Source organism: Chaetura pelagica, unplaced genomic scaffold (assembly GCF_000747805.2).
Source record: "Chaetura pelagica isolate M959 unplaced genomic scaffold, ChaPel_1.0 scaffold36, whole genome shotgun sequence".
NCBI classification, from domain to species: Eukaryota; Metazoa; Chordata; class Aves; order Apodiformes; family Apodidae; genus Chaetura; species Chaetura pelagica.
In genome coordinates this window covers 2,552,114-2,567,854 of record NW_009953726.1, presented here as the reverse complement: position 1 = coordinate 2,567,854, position 15,741 = coordinate 2,552,114, and the positions used below count along the sequence as shown (strand labels likewise).

At 46.0% G+C, this 15,741-nt stretch overlaps 1 protein-coding gene across 1 annotated transcript in view; it reads left to right on the top strand.

Annotated features, from left to right (window-relative positions):
• Nucleotides 1-15,741, top strand: part of PRKCH (protein kinase C, eta) — a gene marked incomplete at its 5' end in the record, with an annotated part of 119,837 nt that overhangs the window by 53,872 nt on the left and 50,224 nt on the right. The window contains 4 exons of the mRNA XM_010000699.1: nucleotides 122-251; nucleotides 1,199-1,326; nucleotides 3,424-3,567; nucleotides 4,277-4,450. Coding sequence (XP_009999001.1) covers nucleotides 122-251; nucleotides 1,199-1,326; nucleotides 3,424-3,567; nucleotides 4,277-4,450 — 576 coding nt within the window. The remainder of the gene's footprint in view (nucleotides 1-121; nucleotides 252-1,198; nucleotides 1,327-3,423; nucleotides 3,568-4,276; nucleotides 4,451-15,741) is intronic.

The window sequence follows — 15,741 nt, the reverse complement described above, 5'->3', positions numbered from 1 at the left end:
GACATTTTCTGAGGTGGAATTATTATCATAGCTTTGCACTTAAATGCCTGTATGTAAGTGGACATCAGTTTATATATATGTGTTTGCATTTTAAATCTGTGCTTTTCTTTTGGTGCCTCAGGTGACTGAGCAGAGGTTTGGAATCAACATTCCTCATAAGTTCAGCGTTCACAACTACAAAGTCCCGACTTTCTGTGACCACTGTGGTTCCTTGCTGTGGGGAATCATGCGACAGGGCCTGCAGTGTAAAAGTGAGCAGCTTCTTACTGTAGCCTCTTCACAAAATACATGCATTTTTAAACTCTTGATGCATCGTGTGGGCTTGATTTGTGCAGCCTTTGAGGAGAAAGCTGAGCAATGAATATTCATCTCTGCGAGAGTTAACCAAAATGCTGATGTAGTTTTTAATCTCAGCCTTCCTGAAGGACTCTCCTTTGCACTCTCAGCACAGCTTTGTTTAACTGACGTTATTGAAAGTATTTTTGGGTATTGCTGCTTCCTGCATTCGTTTTTTTTCTTTTACCTGAAGGCTTTTCCTCAGCTAATGAGATAAGTCAAATGTAAAGGCATCTGAGGGGAAAAAAAGGTCATTGCTTTAGGTTGACTGCCCCATCTGTCACGCTGTTAATTGATGACAAAGCATGTCCTGGTGATACGTTTTTGTTTCAGTGATCCAGACTGTAAAATCCTATGGGCAACAGTTTCCATTTGCCTCCATCTCCCACAAGAGGGAGTATATGTATCTATGAGTGAGAGCAAGAAGGATTTTTGTTTCCCACTGAACAAAATATCTTTAAAATCAGATACTGCAAATGCAGGGGAAGTTTGTTGCAAATTCTGTGGCATTATAAATCCGAATTTTACCTGCAGGCAAAGCTGCAATGCTATTTACTTACCTGACAAACATGTGCTTATGAGTAGCTTCAGGCAATGTGGCATCTTACTCAGAGTTTGGGGCCTGTTCCTGATTCTCGGGAGTTTATTCTTTTCTCAGAGTCCTCATTTTCTTTCTGCTGAGATCAGTGTCAAAAACCCTTTCAGTTCCAAGACTCAGGGTTAGATGTATTGGTGTGTTGGGTGTATTTCCTGATCCAGAATTGCTATTATTTCTCATCAATCAATCAAGCAATCAATCCCTCCAAGTTATGTTAATTGTTCCTCTGTTTTCACTTCCCATCCCTGTCACCACCCCTGTCAGTCTGTAAAATGAACGTCCACATCCGATGCCAAGCGAACGTTGCACCGAACTGTGGGGTGAACGCAGCAGAGCTTGCTAAAACCTTGGCATGCATGGGTCTGCAACCAGGAAGCATTTCGCCAAATTCGGTGAGTCTTTTTTCTTCCCTCCCCCTCCATTTAAAACATTTACATCTCAGTCTGTATAGGGGTGCAGGAGAAGCCAGAGTGGGATTGGGTGGTGGACTGCACGAGTAGGTTCTTGCTGTCTGTGGCTTGTGGCAAAACCTTCACCAGGAAAATGGATGTCTTAAACCCAGTTTTACCCTGATGGAGGCTTTAGTCTAGTGGTGTTGCTTTTTTGTCTGCCTCTGGTTCATGGTCGTGTGACTCCTTTGACCCTCTTGTCTGTTTGGCACGAATGAGAGAGTAAGACCCCAAACCAATTAATGGTCGGTGTCATTAATGCCATAACATTCTTTTCCTTTCCTGTAAATGCACTGTTTGCCTATGTGGTTTGGAGTAGAGCATAAGAAGAGCTCAGCAAGAGGCCTAGATTATCCTTCCCATTTTGTCACTGTTTTTCTGTGTGATTTTGGGGAAAAACTTTTGCTCTTCACTACAGTTTCCCCAGCTAAAATTTGTGGTCTTTATCAACACATCACCATCTCTGGACTTTACTGTGCAAGCCAGAGTCCCAGTTAGCTTCTTGCCAGGATTGGGAAATGTATGATTTTTGCTTGTCAGTACTTAAAACATCACAAAAATCCAGCTGTTGTATGTCTGAGTCTATTCAGAGAGTTTAAAACACACTGTAAGGGCTTGAGTGATAATGCCCATAAAGGGCCTGGAAATCAGAGCTGTCATTTGATAAAAAATTTTCATCACATTTCTTTGGCTAGCAGTTTTGAAAAGTGATTGGTCTGTTTATTTTTTTTTTTGACCCAAAAGAAAATATTAAAACCCAAAACATACTTCCTAGACCTGGTAAATCTTGTGGTACAGTTAGTCAGCTACATCAGTGGAGTGGGTGATGCTATATCAGCCTGACCTGCTCATTAGGCTGTGCTGAACCTTTGAATTTCAATCAGTTTGTAGCAGTCGAGACTTTCTGATTTTCACTCTTCATGCTTGTAGCAGTTCAGGGGGACAGTTATCCTGGGAATTACAGGGAAGAAGTCACACACTCTCTTTTCAGTTCTGTAAAAATCAGCACTTGTTTGCAGAATCTGCACATCAAAAGGAGACAAAACCAGGAAAATAAAATTCTCTGTTTGATGTTTAACAATATAATCTTGTTATTTGTAACACTAGGTTAGTGCTCAGACTGTGCTGTAAACTTAAATCTGGGATTTTGCTGGGTGCTATCCTGAATGCTCTTGGTTCTTTCCCCATGGCTGAGGTTGCCATTTCTCTGGCAGTGAGGCAAGTCTGCCATGCAGCAAGAATTTTGCTTTACATCAAAGTAGTCACAAGATGGAGCTCAAGAAGTCTGTGTGACTTTGTTCAGGCTAATAAACTGAATAAAAGTCCTCGTGGTTTATATGCATACTCATACCTGGAGAGCTGTGAACAGAGGGCACTGGAGGTTGACTTGATCTTCGTATACTTCAGAAGACTCTAGAAATGAGTGTTAATACTGGTACAATTCCTGAAAATACAGATCCCTCACTGCTGGTGTGGGAATGAGCAGCCTTCCATTGAATTTACAGCCATGGAGAAAGTCAGCAGCCCAGCTGTGGGAAAGAAGAATACTTTGAAGCTTGAGTCCTGTTGAACTAAGCATTGAATAAGAGTCTTAAAATCAAGTAGAAACCTAAAAAATTCAGATGAAATCTGCCCAGGTTCTAGATCTCACCAGCACTTTGGTGGAAATTATTCAGTCCTTGCTCTGATGTTAGATAGGTGGCTTGGATTTCCACATGCCTTGTCTTATTTTTCTGGGCACTGAGGGTGGAGAGAGGTGGGCTTGCCTCTGGGATTTGCCAGGCAGTGGGTTTACAACTTAAAATTCCCAGGTCGGGGATCAGTGTTGACACCTTGGCACAGCTCTGCAGAGTGCTGAGGCTGAGCAGTCACACATAGGAGCTGTGCAGGGTGGTGGTACCAACGTGCTTTCTGTCCCAGTGGCCACACAGAGCATCTGAACAGGTCCTAAATGCCTGGGCTGGTAGGTTGACTACTTGTGTACACATCTGAAGCAAAAGTCTAATTTCTATGCAGACTGATACTGACTTTCTTCCACAGAAACTGGTTTCAAGATCTACTTTGAGGCATCAGGGGAAAGGCAGCCTCAAAGATGGCAACAATGTTAATGAGAGTTCAGCAAGCAAACTTGGGATCAAAGACTTAACCTTCCTTCGTGTATTGGGAAAGGGCAGTTTTGGAAAGGTGAGAGTTATTTGTGGCTCTTTTGGGGAAAACCACATTCTTTATTTAAGAAGTTTTAAGATAGATTAAGTTATTTCATAATGTGGCACACAGGCTGTGCAATGCAGTGTGCTTTGTGTGACAAAATTGGTTACAGAGAGCAGGAAGAGAAGGGAAGAGAAAGCTGACAGCAAAGTGAAGAATTGTTATCACAAAAAAGAAAAAGGTTAGCAACCAGGGAACAGCTGCATGCCAGGGCCCATACCAGGAATTGCAAGTGTGTGCATTAGCACTTGTTGGGCAGCATTTCTTGGAGCATGTGAAGACTTTTCCTTTAAAGGAAACAAGGCAGTGGTTTCAAATGCCATGAGATGTGGGTTTCGTTCGTCTGCGTAGCCATAAAGCCAATGTGAAACAGTGCATTTGGATTTCATAACTGAGAAGGGAAGGGGGTTGGATGGCTCTGATCAGAGGGCTTCCCCTGGCACAGGAGATGAGTTTTCACCAGCCAGCCCCGTGCCAGATGTTGGAGCAATATGTGTGGGTATTTCTATCCAGAGAAGCCTGCTGCAGACAGGTGTGTGTGTGTCATCAGTTGACACTGATGCCCATCCTAACCAGCTGACTGACCTGCATCTGCAAGCCTGGTCATGAGATAACTGACATTTTTGGTGTGAGAAGGCTCTGTGTTGGGCTCAGCCCTTGCAATTCACTCTCCTGTTTGGTTTAGGTGATGCTTGCCAAGATGAAAGAGAGCGGGCAGCTCTATGCAGTGAAGGTGCTGAAGAAGGATGTCATTCTCCAGGATGACGACGTTGAATGCACTATGACTGAGAAACGCATTCTCTCCTTAGCCAGGAACCATCCATTCCTCACCAAGCTTTACTGTTGCTTCCAAACTCCTGTAAGTATAGCCCAGGTAGTGGACAGCCTTCCTCCTGACACTGGCTCTGGCCAGGACAGAGGGACCAGAGGGACTCTACTGTGTATTTGGTCCCTGGCCTGTTATAAATGTCCACCTTAGACCCAGGAGACACCTCTCTACTAAGGGTGAGCAGAGCACTCTGCCATATTCTACCTCTAGCATCTGCTGGGTATTTGGCAAACAAAGTCCTGGCTTGTTCTAAGCTCCCTAACAAAATGGTAATTACAGGGAGGCCTTTCTTTGTGTCTTCCCTAGAAACATTTCTGTGCCATTGAATGTTTCCAAATCCATATGCATAAATGTCTACAGACCTGCAGTGTCCTCCTGTTGCTGTGGAACCTCAGGCTCTGCTGTCTTGCTACCTGAATTTTAACAGGACTGTATTTGCATTTGAATTCTCTGCAAACTCAGTGAATTGCACTTGGTAGCCTCCTGTCTTTACCAGCCTGTGTGTAGTGCTCAGAGCTGAACCAAAGATCCTTCTGGGGTTACTGGATCTTATTGACATGGACACTGAATCAGGTCCAAATACAGCTGGTATTTCTGCTTGTGTAGGTAAGACAAATGATAGCATTGCTGTCACTTGTGGCACATATACCTCAAAGGAGAGCTTGTTGCTGGTGTGGGTGGTGGAGGGAGGAGTGGCTATGGTGGAGGGAGGCAGTGACCACAGCCACGTCCCAGCAAGGTAAGTTTGGGAGTCCCTGAGCTAAGCTGTTATTAGGACCAAAGCATTTTCTGCAGTGTAGCTCTTCCAGACTTCCTGGGCTCCTTTGCAGTTGCTTTTTGTCCATTGTTAAATGCTAATAGAGCTTATTTTCCTCTTAGAAGAGGCAGAAGAAATTTGCCCTTTTGATTGTGGCTTCACTCCTCCTACATAAACCCAAGATGCTGGTGGGGTGTAAAAAAGCAGACAAATGCATCCTGCCACCCACCCATTTCTCTTCTCACTGGGGTGATGCAACAGCCAGCTATGGAGCTTAAGAACTGTGCTCATTTAGGGTGGAGCCCTTGGGTAGACTCATGTAGTAGAAATTAGGTGGTTTGATGGTGGTTTGGTTTCTTTATATATAGCCTACATGGCTCACAGAGGAGCTGTGCTGTAAAGCAGAAACAACTTAAAGCTCACTGTTGTCACTAGTAACCAAGGAAACTCCTATTTTATCTCATAATATGAAGACACAGGGCCAGTTTTAATTACTTCCCTGAAGTTCTCATGTGAAAAAATCAGGAAAGTCCAGTACTGATGTGTGCTGTTTGAGGTCAGATGCAGAATAGCAGTGGTTCTTGCCACTCGTTGCTGTGCTCTTTGCTCTGGCTTTCCTTGCAGAATTACAGCGTACATGTGAACATAGCAAGTGTGCTCCTGGGCTGTGTAGAGTATTTCCCATGAACTCAGGGAGGATTTAAGGTCATTGTGCCAGTACCATCCATCATGTTCAAAAAATGAATGCAATCTGCTGTGGGTGCAGACAAGGTCTTCTGGGTTGGTGAAGTAATTGCTGAGTCTTTTGCAAAGGGGATAAAAAAGAGAAGTGCTCGGCCTGTTTAGACTAGCAAATTGAAAGCAAAAAGAGGATCTGATTGTTGTCTGCAGATGTTGAACACTAAGGAGGGAAACAAAGCTGTCCAAATGCTGGCTAAGATTAAATGAGTCTAGACTAGCCATGGATACAGTTAGACTGGAAATGAAAAGGAGGTTGCTAAACAGTAGAGCAGCCTGGAACAGGAATTTCTGGAGCAGCTTCTTATCAGAGGATTGGAAGGAAGGACCCCTAAAGCCCTTGCTGCCCTGAATGAAGAGCTAGTCAGTCTCTAAAGGATGCCAAGGGAATGCTGTTTCTCATAGTAGGACACTGCTATTTCTAGTCTTTCATGGGTTCCTCTTTCACTTTTTCACCTTTGCTCATCATGATTATCAGTATTGACAGTTGTATTGACAGCAACTTCCCTCTACTAACAAACAAAACCAAAATGGGAAGCATTTACGAAAGTAGATTTCAGACTTATGTGGTTCACTGCATATTTTGTCCATGTTCTGCACTCAGTGACACTCACCTCAATCCAGAATAACCAGATGTAAATTGCTTATAAAAGCATAATTAAATCCCTTTGCTACAACAGAGAAATTATTGCAACATCAGGGTATTAGTTGGACAGAGACCTTCCATGAGAGCTTAACCAGGCTAACACAGTACTTAAGGTTTCTGCTTGTTCTTTAGGTGGTATTGGAATAGCCCCTCCATTAACACAAATTTGGCAGAAAACAATACATTAGATATATATCTAAAAGCACCACTATATATATATAACTATATATAAAATATATATATATAAAAATAAAATGGTAACTACTTATTTAAAATGCCAGCCTGCAGCCATGTTTAAAAATACCAAAGCACTTTCTTGTGTTGGGAGGAGGGTTACACAAACCAATACCTAGTTTCATTTGCTGTCACATGAAAACCACATCTTGTGTATCACAGCTACAGCCCAAACTCTGAAAATGTGGTATTAACAGTTTGTGTTATAAAAAACTAAAGCATCAATCCAGTCTGTCATGGAGATCCTGGATAAATAATGATCTGCTGGGCCTGCCTTTAGGAATTTTTCAAGAACTAGTCATTTTGAGGTCTCATATAATTTGTGAAAGCAAAGTCAGAGCCTGATCCCATGAGATGAATCAAGAAAGGCTGGGAGTAACTGGCAGGGTAGTAGCCAAGCTGGAAGATACCTGGGGCTTATGGTAGGTGCCAAGTTCAGTAGGAGCCAGTAGTGCAGTCTCATTGTTAAATCATTCTCAAGTTAAATTAGGCTTCTTCAGCAGCTTAGGGGAAGTCATTATGTCCTCTGCTTAGCACTGCTGAGGCTGCACCTAGAATAGGGGTGTTGGGGGATGACTCCCCCCACTGCCTCCCAGATTCAAGAGGAAATTGTGGAAACTGGAAAGGAGAGACCTTGGAAGTGCCTGAAATACTGCAGCAGTCTGAGGACAGAGCACTCAGAGGGTTTGAGGGTTTGGCTGGATCTGGAGCCATTTGAAATCAGACTCTTGGATAATATTCCAACCAAACCAGCAAACTCTTCTCCTTACTTGTGCAGCCTAGGGCTGATTTTAACAGCCTGGGGCATGTCTGTGCAGCACAGGGCCATGTCATGTAGTGCTAGTAATCTGGCACTAGCTGAGCTGGCAGACACAGCAGTGCATTGCCTGAGTTCATCTTCATTGCTGCTACTGTTGCTCACTTGTTTTAGAGCCAGCTGAGGTTTTTCTGTGCTTACATTAGCTGCTGAGGGGATTTTCAGGAAGTTTTCTCTTCTCCTGCTCTGCCTCCTTATTTAGTCCTGCCTGCAGTGTGATACCCACTAGCAAGGGCTGCTTTATTGGCCCGGGGTGGCCTGAGGCTGCCTGGCCTCCAAACAGCCTCCCTGCCCTGTCACAGAGAAATATTGCAGCCACTAGATGGTAGGAGCTGCAAGGGTTGTCTCTGCCTGGTAGGGGTCACAGTTTTCAGAGCCTAAAGAGGAAGTACTAGCAGCACAGCAGACTGACAGAGGCTGGACATGGCCTGGTGTGTGCCCAGCACTGGAGGTGGGCTATTTTGGACTTGCACCTCTGGATTCCTTTCCTGTGAAAGGCAAGGAAGGAGTCCTGCTGCTCCATTGCAGGTGAGGGAGTTTAAGTCCTGCTCAAGCTGCATTTGTGTGAGGTCTTTCTTGCTCACCACATCTCTATTATTTTAATTTTTATTTTTTATTAAAAGCCTTGCTTTGGGAACTTTTCACACCATCTATGTAACTTACTTTTGCTTTTTGCTAAGAGCCTTAGAATCATTCTTTAGTGTCAGAGAGGATAGTTCTCCCACTGCAGTAATCTGTAAGTTGCTGTCGGGGGGGTGGGACTGACCTATGGATAATCATGGATCCTGTGTTAGGGGTCACAAGCACCAAAAAATGCTCATTTCCGTTTACCTGACATTGGTGTCATCCAACACCTCAACAATACTCTCCTAGAATAGGTAAAAAGAGGCTACATGTATAAATAGCTAAATCAGTAATTTAATCCTGGGGAATGTGGATCCTGGAATGTTTTAATTAAAATGTGTTTGCAGTAAGAAGGTCCTGTTGTCTTTGGGGTTGAGGAACCATCCTTCCTGCACAGGTGGTTTACTTTGAAATCCTTTGGCCTCTACTCATATGCATGAGAATGAAAGGGCTGGGGGGAGATCAGCTTCCCATGCAAATAGTGCCAAATAGCTTCTAGGTTTTATGTTTATTGCCCTTCTCCCTTTTCTCATGACCACAGGGTGCTTCCAGGGGACTTGTCCCCCAGGCCATGCCATTTCCAGCACTGTCCCTGCTAGCCTGATTGTTATATGGATTTGCTCTCCATGTGCCTCTGCTGACAGTTGCTGAGGCACAGGGCCTGCCCTTGGTGTTCCAAAAATAGTGAGCCATGAGCACTTGGCAGAGGGATGTGATTTTCTGTAACAAGCGTCCTTCCAAGGTAATAGCTGGCAGGGGTGCTATTCGACTGGGTGGGGACCTGGCCAAGGACACCAGGGCAGCTCATCATTGAACTGGTCCCATTTTATGAGGGCAACTTCCTGTCTGGCACCCAGCTTTCTGCCCCATCTATAAGCTGTGGGCAGATGTCATGCTCTCCAGATGGAAAGGAAAGGTTTCTCCACAGCTCTGCTTGTTCCTGGTGGCTCAAACAGTTATTCCAGGGTCAGCAAGGGCATCATGTCATGGATCACCCTGGTGGGTAGGGAGATGAGCCTGTATTTCACCTCCTAGAAGTGTTAGAGCTAACCTGGAGCCTTTGATGGGTGCATAAATTTCAAGTGAGGACCCACCAGCCACCAGCAAAAGTGGTGGGGCTGAGCAATGGCATCTGGCTGGCTGCTCACCCACCTCTTGGTCCCTGGTTGCCACAGGAGAGGTCTAGGTGCCTGTGAATGTCCTTGGAGTCCCTCAGTTATGTTCCCTCAAGGAGAGATGCTTGGTCATGCTCCCTCCTGGGGGTCTCCATCACCAGTCTGCTTGGTCACCAGCTGCTCCACTTGCACCAAGTGGGCAGAGCACAGGGCAGAGCCCAGCATGCTGAAGGTGAGGAAGGCTGCAAAGGCAGCAGGAGCTTTCCCGGAGCTCTGGTTAGATGAACAAGCATCCTGACAGAGACCTTGGAGTGTGCTGGTGGGTGGTAAGGAAAAGGTGAGGCCTCTTTGATGTTCTCTTTGAAAGGTGCTGAGAGGGAGCCCTTTGGGAGAAGTGAGGACAGCTTTGATCAACTCCCAGGCCCCAAACCCCCAGTTTTCTCTCTGGCATGTCAGGGAGGCACCACTTGATATGTGCATACACCCAACCACCAAGTGCTTGGATGCTTGGATGATTTTCTGCGAGGTCTGGGACTCTTTCCCCTGTTCGTGGGCATTGAGGTTGTTGCTAGGTCCAAGCCACTATGTTGGAAGGTGAGCACACACTTCAGTTTTATTGCTGCCTGTCAAATTCGAGTAAAGATGGTGGTAGGGACATCCAGTGTCTAGGCCTGGCATTTTCTAAAAAGCTTGTTAGAGTCCAGCATGACTTCTGGCCCCAAACACAGCGACCCCCTGGGAGCTTGTTGCAGAATCCTCCTGAAGTCACATATGAAGGAGCTTGAGATGGGGCCCTGGGGTGGTGGGTTAGGTTTTTGGAGGGGCTGTTGGACAGGGGAAGTACAGGGGAATTTCCTCTGTCCACCTTCACACTCGAGTGTGGCTTTTGCCAGCATGTGTGCCATGGTGCCCTCATGTTAGCTTTGCAACCAAGGGAGAGATGGTTGGTTTCTGCCTTTCTCTGACTTCTTTCCTGTCTGGATGATTTTCTGCGAGGTCTGGGCCTCTTTCCCCTGTTCGTGGGCATTGAGGTTGTTGCTAGGTCCAAGCCACTATGTTGGAAGGTGAGCACACACTTCAGTTTTATTGCTGCCTGTCAAATTCGAGTAAAGATGGTGGTAGGGACATCCAGTGTCTAGGCCTGGCATTTTCTAAAAAGCTTGTTAGAGTCCAGCATGACTTCTGGCCCCAAACACAGCGACCCCCTGGGAGCTTGTTGCAGAATCCTCCTGAAGTCACATATGAAGGAGCTTGAGATGGGGCCCTGGGGTGGTGGGTTAGGTTTTTGGAGGGGCTGTTGGACAGGGGAAGTACAGGGGAATTTCCTCTGTCCACCTTCACACTCGAGTGTGGCTTTTGCCAGCATGTGTGCCATGGTGCCCTCATGTTAGCTTTGCAACCAAGGGAGAGATGGTTGGTTTCTGCCTTTCTCTGACTTCTTTCCTGTCTAGGAATAAAGGCAGGCTGGTCAAAGCTGTCTTTCTGTGGTTTTACAGCATTCATATCCACCGTAAACCCCTGACATCTTTGCTGGCACACTGGCCCAAGTTGCTGGTAAACCAGATGTGTGAGGCCTCCAAAGCCTGGTTTGAAGGGCTTGGCTTGCTGTGACATGCACAGTAGCCTTGCAGTTGTCTCTTTGGTTGCAGGAGCATATGGGGTGAAGGATTTTTTTTGTAGGCAGAATGGTTTTGCTTGCTGAAGATGAAACAAGATCAGACTGACATTTCTTATTTTATCTGTGAACTTTGCTGGGTGTCCATCCACACTTAGGCTGCCTGTTGAGGTGATGTGAGCTGAAGTGAAAATATGAACTGAAGGGTTGGCTGCCATCATCGTGGTGTAGCCCCTGAGTGTCACTTTGCCACCCCTGGTTGTTGAAGGACTTTGGATGCTCACGTTGTTGCGAGGCTGAGAAAATGCCTGTCTCCATCTGCAGTGGCTGGTGAGAGAGATTGTAACTGTTAGAATTGTCAAGCTTAGTGCAAGGGCAGCTGAAGGAGACGCTGTTGTCTCTGGTTCGCCACAGTACGTGGAACTAATGTTTTTCTTTGGACTTCAAGTTGAGAAAGTTGTGGCATAAAAAGGGGTAGAAGTGGAATCCAGTGACAAGAAGCAGGTGCCAGTCAGTATTGAGGAGGAGAGGGGAAGGTAATCAAAGCTCAGAGAAGAGCTAAGTAGCTGAGGTGAGATGCAGCGAGGTTTTAGGCTTTAGTCTCTTTGATCAATGTTGCTTTCCAGGTGATGTTTAAGGTGAGAGAACAGATCTACAAAGGCCTTGTAGCAGGCCTTTGCGTGTTTTGGCCCTCTTAATTTTTCTGAAGACCTTTGGCCAAGCTTGTAGAAGACTCCAGCCTTCCCCTGCACAGTCTGAGGCCAGCAGGTATTGCAGTGTTCAGTACTTTTAAAAACAGGCCAGAACTGTTGATCACTCTGGACTGGAGACAGCAATTCCAGTAGCTTTTTTTCTGAGTTGAGGGCTGTAGAGAGAGTGGGATCTTTACAGGGCTACCCTCTTCTGAGACACCCTGACCAGCAGCCAGCTGAGGGGTGCAGGTGTCCTATGAATCTTCGATTAATGGGTGATGTCAGTAGTTTGATATGGTCTAGTTCCTTATCTCTCCATTTATTCCCCCTAAGTTCAGCCAGCCCTTTGTTTTTTATCTTTCATGAGGAACGAGTGTTTATGTAACTTCCAATGCCTTTTTAAAAGGTCTGAAGAGAGAGATTTAATTTTATTTCTTCTTTCAATTTGTTTTGCATTTTTTGGATATTTTCTTTTAATGGTGGCCAAGCTGGATGTTAATTTTTTTTTAATTAGGTTTACACAGACATTTTTTGTACATTGATTGATGTAGTAGTACCTGTGATACTTTTTTTTTTTCTCCTAATTGGGATTTTTGTTTTATTTCTAATGAAACAGATACAAATGAAAAAGAGGGATAAAATCCACCCTTTGGTGTGTACGTTGAGTAAACCTTTCTGGTCAGAAGATGAGCTAATCATGTCACCCTGCTGTGAATTAGACTTGTCTTGAGGGGAGGTGATGAGGAGGAAGGATGTGTGTATGGTTCACTTGCATATCCCAAAGGATGCATTGTTCCAGAGAAATGTCTGAATTTGTGTGTTACAAAAACTGTCCAGCCCATAAACTTGAAATTTCAACCACAGCAGCAGAAACTTGGGGGGTGTAGTTAGATTTATGTTTTTTTTTTTTTTTTTTTTTTTTCTGGGGCAGGTGGGAACCCACAACTCCCATCAGCCCTGGGTTGTGGTTGTCATTGTTCAGCTCTTCTGGAATGAGCTGAGCATTAATGCTGGGCTGTGCACACATGCCTGGGAAGCAGCCTTTGCCCCAGAGGACCCCCCCAGAGTTGATTCATGCAAATGGCAAGAGCACATTTGTTGCTCTTCAGGCCATGCTTCTGTGCCTCGGTGCCATGGAGTGGGAAAGCCTGTGTTGTGCCCACTGTCAGCAGCCTAAGACAGGAGAGCGTGGTTGCAAGTGATAACTGGTGGTAACTGTCCCTGTTCCCATACTTGTGACGTTGACACTGGCGACTTTTTGTTAAAGGAGCTAAAAATGAACCTGGTGTGGGGAAGTGACCTGTGCTTCTTGGAATCACACTGCCCAGCTGCCTGGCTTGGAGGGAGATGTTGCGTGTGCCTGACCCCCTTTCTGAGTTTTGCTGAATTTTCACTGCACCTCCTTCTGGCTAAAAAAACACCCCAAAACCAGTGGGAGAAAGCAACCTTCCCTTTCTCATCCTTCCAGAGTCAGCACCACACGCAGGCGTCTCCCCGGGGCTGTGTGTGCCAGCTGCGGCCAAGGCAGGAGCGGTTCCTGAGGCTGGCATCTGCTGCTGCGCTCAGGGAAGCAGAGAGGGAGAACAGCTAACAGAGCACCCCAAATCAGCTGGCAGATGGCTGTAAAAGCTGCCACTTCGTCTGGGAGTCTGGGGCCGTGGTGGCAGGTGTCAGGGCAGTCATTGTTGTGGCCGCATTTGAGGAGCGTCACGAACACGTGCGCGTCATTCCAGCCGAGCGAGCGCGCTGCAGAGGTGGTTCCTCTCCTGTGCCTCATGTAGTTATTTCAACTTGAAATCAAAGGACCAAATCTTCACCCAGCGTGACTTAGTGTCTTGCTCCATCACAGTCAGGCGAGCATGGCTTTGACACTTGAAATTTGGGGCTGAGCTCATTGGATCTGCTTCAGCCCTCGTGCGCGCGCTGGTGCGCAGAGGTTGTTTCAGCAGTTCCCTTGTGGTGAACCCACTCTTCTGATCCCCACGATCCTCTCTGGTTTTGAAACACTGCTGGGAAAAGCCCCCCTGAGCAGCCTGCCCTCCCTTAAACCCCTTAGCTGGGAGCAGCAGGCAGCTCAGGAGGGTGCGGAGCTGCCTTGTCCCAGGGCTGGTTATGGAGGGGGAGGCATTTCAGCGCAGGGCAGTGTCTGAGCGTGGTTCATGGCTGTGTTACTCCTCTGAAGATAAATATTGAGAAACAAACCTGTTTATTATTCCTCCCCCGGGTTCTGTGACTTGACCCAGATGCAGATGGCCGCTCGCAGTGCTGGGGGAGTTGGGTATGTGGCTTTCCAAAGCCTGGTACTGAGACCACAGGGTTTGTTTGCACACTCCCAGCAAGCCCTGAGGCACATTGCTTTGTATGGGGGTTATGGACCACGAAGGGAGAACAGGAACACTGGGAGTGCAGAGGGAGCCTGCCAGCTCTTGTAATTGTCTTGTAATGATTTGCTTGCAAGCTCCCCAAGCTCTGCTGCTCTTTTTGGAAACAATAAACTTTAGCTAGGAAGCAGTGACACAAGATGTCTCTATATGGAGATAATCTTGAAATCCTGCCTTCTGCTCTGCAAAGCATAAGCTGCCAAAACACTGAAAAATGCCTGTTTTCTTGGGGAAACCCTTTGGCTTCAGGGGACTCAGATTGAGGCCAAAGCTGATTTTCTAAGGAGTTGTGTGCATTATTTATTTCCAAAAAGATTAAATGCAAACTTAGCAGAATTCCTGAGCTAGACCAATGTTTTTTGGAGGGGAGGAAGTTGGACTAGTGCTCTAAAGAGCATTTAAGTGGGTCTACATATCCTCCAGATGCTGCCTTTTGTGGCAGCTCTCAGCCAAAGAGAAGGCTTGGGTGAAATTACTGCTGGGATGTGTTCTTGGTGGGGCAGCCTAGCCCCTTGACCCACAGTGAGAGCTTGTCCAAACCTGTTTCTGGTGGCTCTGGAGGCTGGAGAGGTCCTGTTGGGTGTTATTCCAGTGGATCTTGTGAACTCCACTGATGACTATTTTGAGAGAAGTCCCCTCTGGCTTTCACACTTCCCTTGGTACAACAGCTTTTGGAAGACAGGTTTGCTATTATCTTCTTCTGGGTCTGTATGTGGGAGATGCTTGTCTTTCCCCATCTCCCTCCACACTCCTGAACTGAGGCAGTGGTGTTGCCCTGTCCCATTCACTTAGCATGAAAACCTGTGACTGGAGATGAGGCTCTCACCTTAGTTGTCTTCAGAGGCCTTAGGTCTTGTGCAGGTTGTACATGGACATTAGCTATGATTCTTAATTAGGGGCTGGAAGTTAGTCATCACACTGGTCTTTTTGGGCATAGGGAAGGAATAGGTGCTTTTTCAAATAGAATCTGGATTTCCCCCTGAACACCCCCAGTGATGATGAAGAGGGAAGGTATGAAAGTTCAAAGCAGCTTTCTAGTTTTGCTGGTGATGACAAAGGGCTAAAATGATGTTTGAGTTGGATTTCAGTGGGTGCTTGCGTTTGCAAGGGGCAGTAACCAGTATCTGGATTGTCCCACCCAGTGGCATTTGCAATCAGGGACTCTCTAAGCCCCACCAACACCCTGCTAAGACAACAAGATGTAATTGCTACCAAATGTTGTCCTTAGGACACAGTTTGTGCTTCCACCAGCCCCTGCTAATAGGAGAACAAATAGGGGTGGCAAACTGAAATTTAAATAAATACAAACCCCCAACAAAACAACAAACAGTTCTCTGGCACTGAAACAGGTGGGGCTAATCCTGAGATGTAGGCCAGCCTGGAAATGAGCCCACCTGATCCCAAGAATTTTGTTTCCTGCAAGTGTTTCTTTAATTCCCAGTAACAATAGCTCTGTGGCTTTATTCATCTCGATCCCAGTCCAGAAGTGGTGCAACGTGGTTTCCTCATGGGGCTGCTGCTGCTGCAGAGGCTTTAACGTCACCATTTCCTGTTGACTCAAACGCTCTTTTCTTACTTTTGCCAACATCAAGCAGAGATAGCAGATCAGGGAAGACATCTGAGCAGTGCTAAACAGAAAAACACAAATGTGAGGATTTCAGCATTAAGCCCTGTCAAATAACACTCCAGCTTTCAACTCCTC